At 35.1% G+C, this 1,511-nt stretch overlaps 1 protein-coding gene across 1 annotated transcript; it reads left to right on the plus strand.

Moving 5' to 3' along the window:
* Nucleotides 1-107: 107 nt before the first annotated feature.
* Nucleotides 108-837, plus strand: LOAG_15296 (hypothetical protein; the record flags this gene model as incomplete). Its single annotated transcript, XM_003150788.1, has 2 exons — nt 108-168; nt 584-837. 2 exons carry the CDS (start codon nt 108-110, stop codon nt 835-837), a joined length of 315 nt encoding a protein of 104 aa, XP_003150836.1.
* Nucleotides 838-1,511: the final 674 nt, after the last annotated feature.

Here is a 1,511-nt window from a genome sequence, read left to right on the forward strand (position 1 = left end):
CGAACCTTTGGTCGTTTAATTCCAACCAATCTGAAATAAAAAGCTTCCATTCGAGGATTTCTACTATTTCAAAAATTCTGTACTACGCGTTGTTCTTCACTGTATCGATGGCATACATTATTTGGTTCAATCTTCTGTTATGCATCGCTTCAGTTCAGAATATTCCAGGTAAGAAATGTTCATTCTATGCCCAACGAAAGATCCGTGTATAATAATAATTAGGGGAATGAATATTTCTTAGAAAACTTTAACATCCACAACAACCTAGGTTTAGCACTAATTGCTTCAGATACGGGTGCATATAATAGCACATGAGGAAATACTAATGGACAATTACCGGGAACAAGCAGTACAACACTGAGAACGAGCTTTTTGTTTAAAAAAAAAAAAAACACACTGTAAAAAAGTGAGCAACACTCGTAGTATAAGCTAGTTGAAATGCCATTTGACAGGTTTGATCAATGGTTTAATCAATTTCTTTTTTCTTCTTTTTTATGCTGATACCGTCATTTTTCAAGTTATATTCATTAACTGGCATAAAAAATGGTATTTGTAAACACAGATGTTATATTCAGTTTTTCAGTTGGGCAAAAGTATGAATGTCGTCATTGTAATACAACTATGCAGACGGACAAGGAATATTCAAAACATCTTGAGACGCACAAGAAATATAACTGCACTTGGCCCAAATGTAAAAAGGCATACCTTAGAATATGTGATCTTCAAAGGCATTACAAAACACATCAATTTAAATATCAATGTGGTTGTGGCAATTTATTTTCGCGCAGGGATACATTACGAATACATCAGCGGCGATGTGACGGAAGCAGTCGTTAGTTTCGCAACGTTTATGTTTAGCAAAAGAAGTTTTTCGACGTCTTTGTTTAAATGAAAATATGTTGCACAATATTTACTACAGTGAAGTGGCAATTGAAACTAAATACTTACTGTAATATTTTTCTAACCTCAGTAGATAACTGCTTGTCGTTTATGCACTTGGTATTTGGCATATACTGATGTGATGCTGAACAGAGCGCCAGAATTCAAGCAATTAGCATCCCAGCAGTCTAATGAATTTAAATGGTGTTGACAATAATGATAATGACGTCATCACTGGTGCATCAAAAAACTGAAAAATGCCAATAGGGAAACGAATATTCTATTGGATTTTTTTCTACGCTTTCAGCAGTTTTTTAACACAAGGGAAGAATGACAAATGCGTGAAAAAAAAGCACGTCATTCGATTTATCATACCAAACGGTCATTAACCGTTCAACATTTTAGGCACAACGGAAGAAATCCGCAGTTAGGACATACTTTGGTAAACACATGAAACCATCACATTGCTAGTCAAGGTTATTAGGTCAGCAAGATCATCCGGGCAATGAGTATTTCTCAGAATATTTTAACAACCAAGACAGCTTGGATTTAACACTTATTGCCTCAGATACGGTCACATATAACAGTGGTTGGGAAATATTAATGGACAGCTACTGGGAACAAGTAATAAA

Source organism: Loa loa (assembly GCF_000183805.2).
Source record: "Loa loa unplaced genomic scaffold supercont3.1761, whole genome shotgun sequence".
Classification (NCBI taxonomy): Eukaryota; Metazoa; Nematoda; class Chromadorea; order Rhabditida; family Onchocercidae; genus Loa; species Loa loa.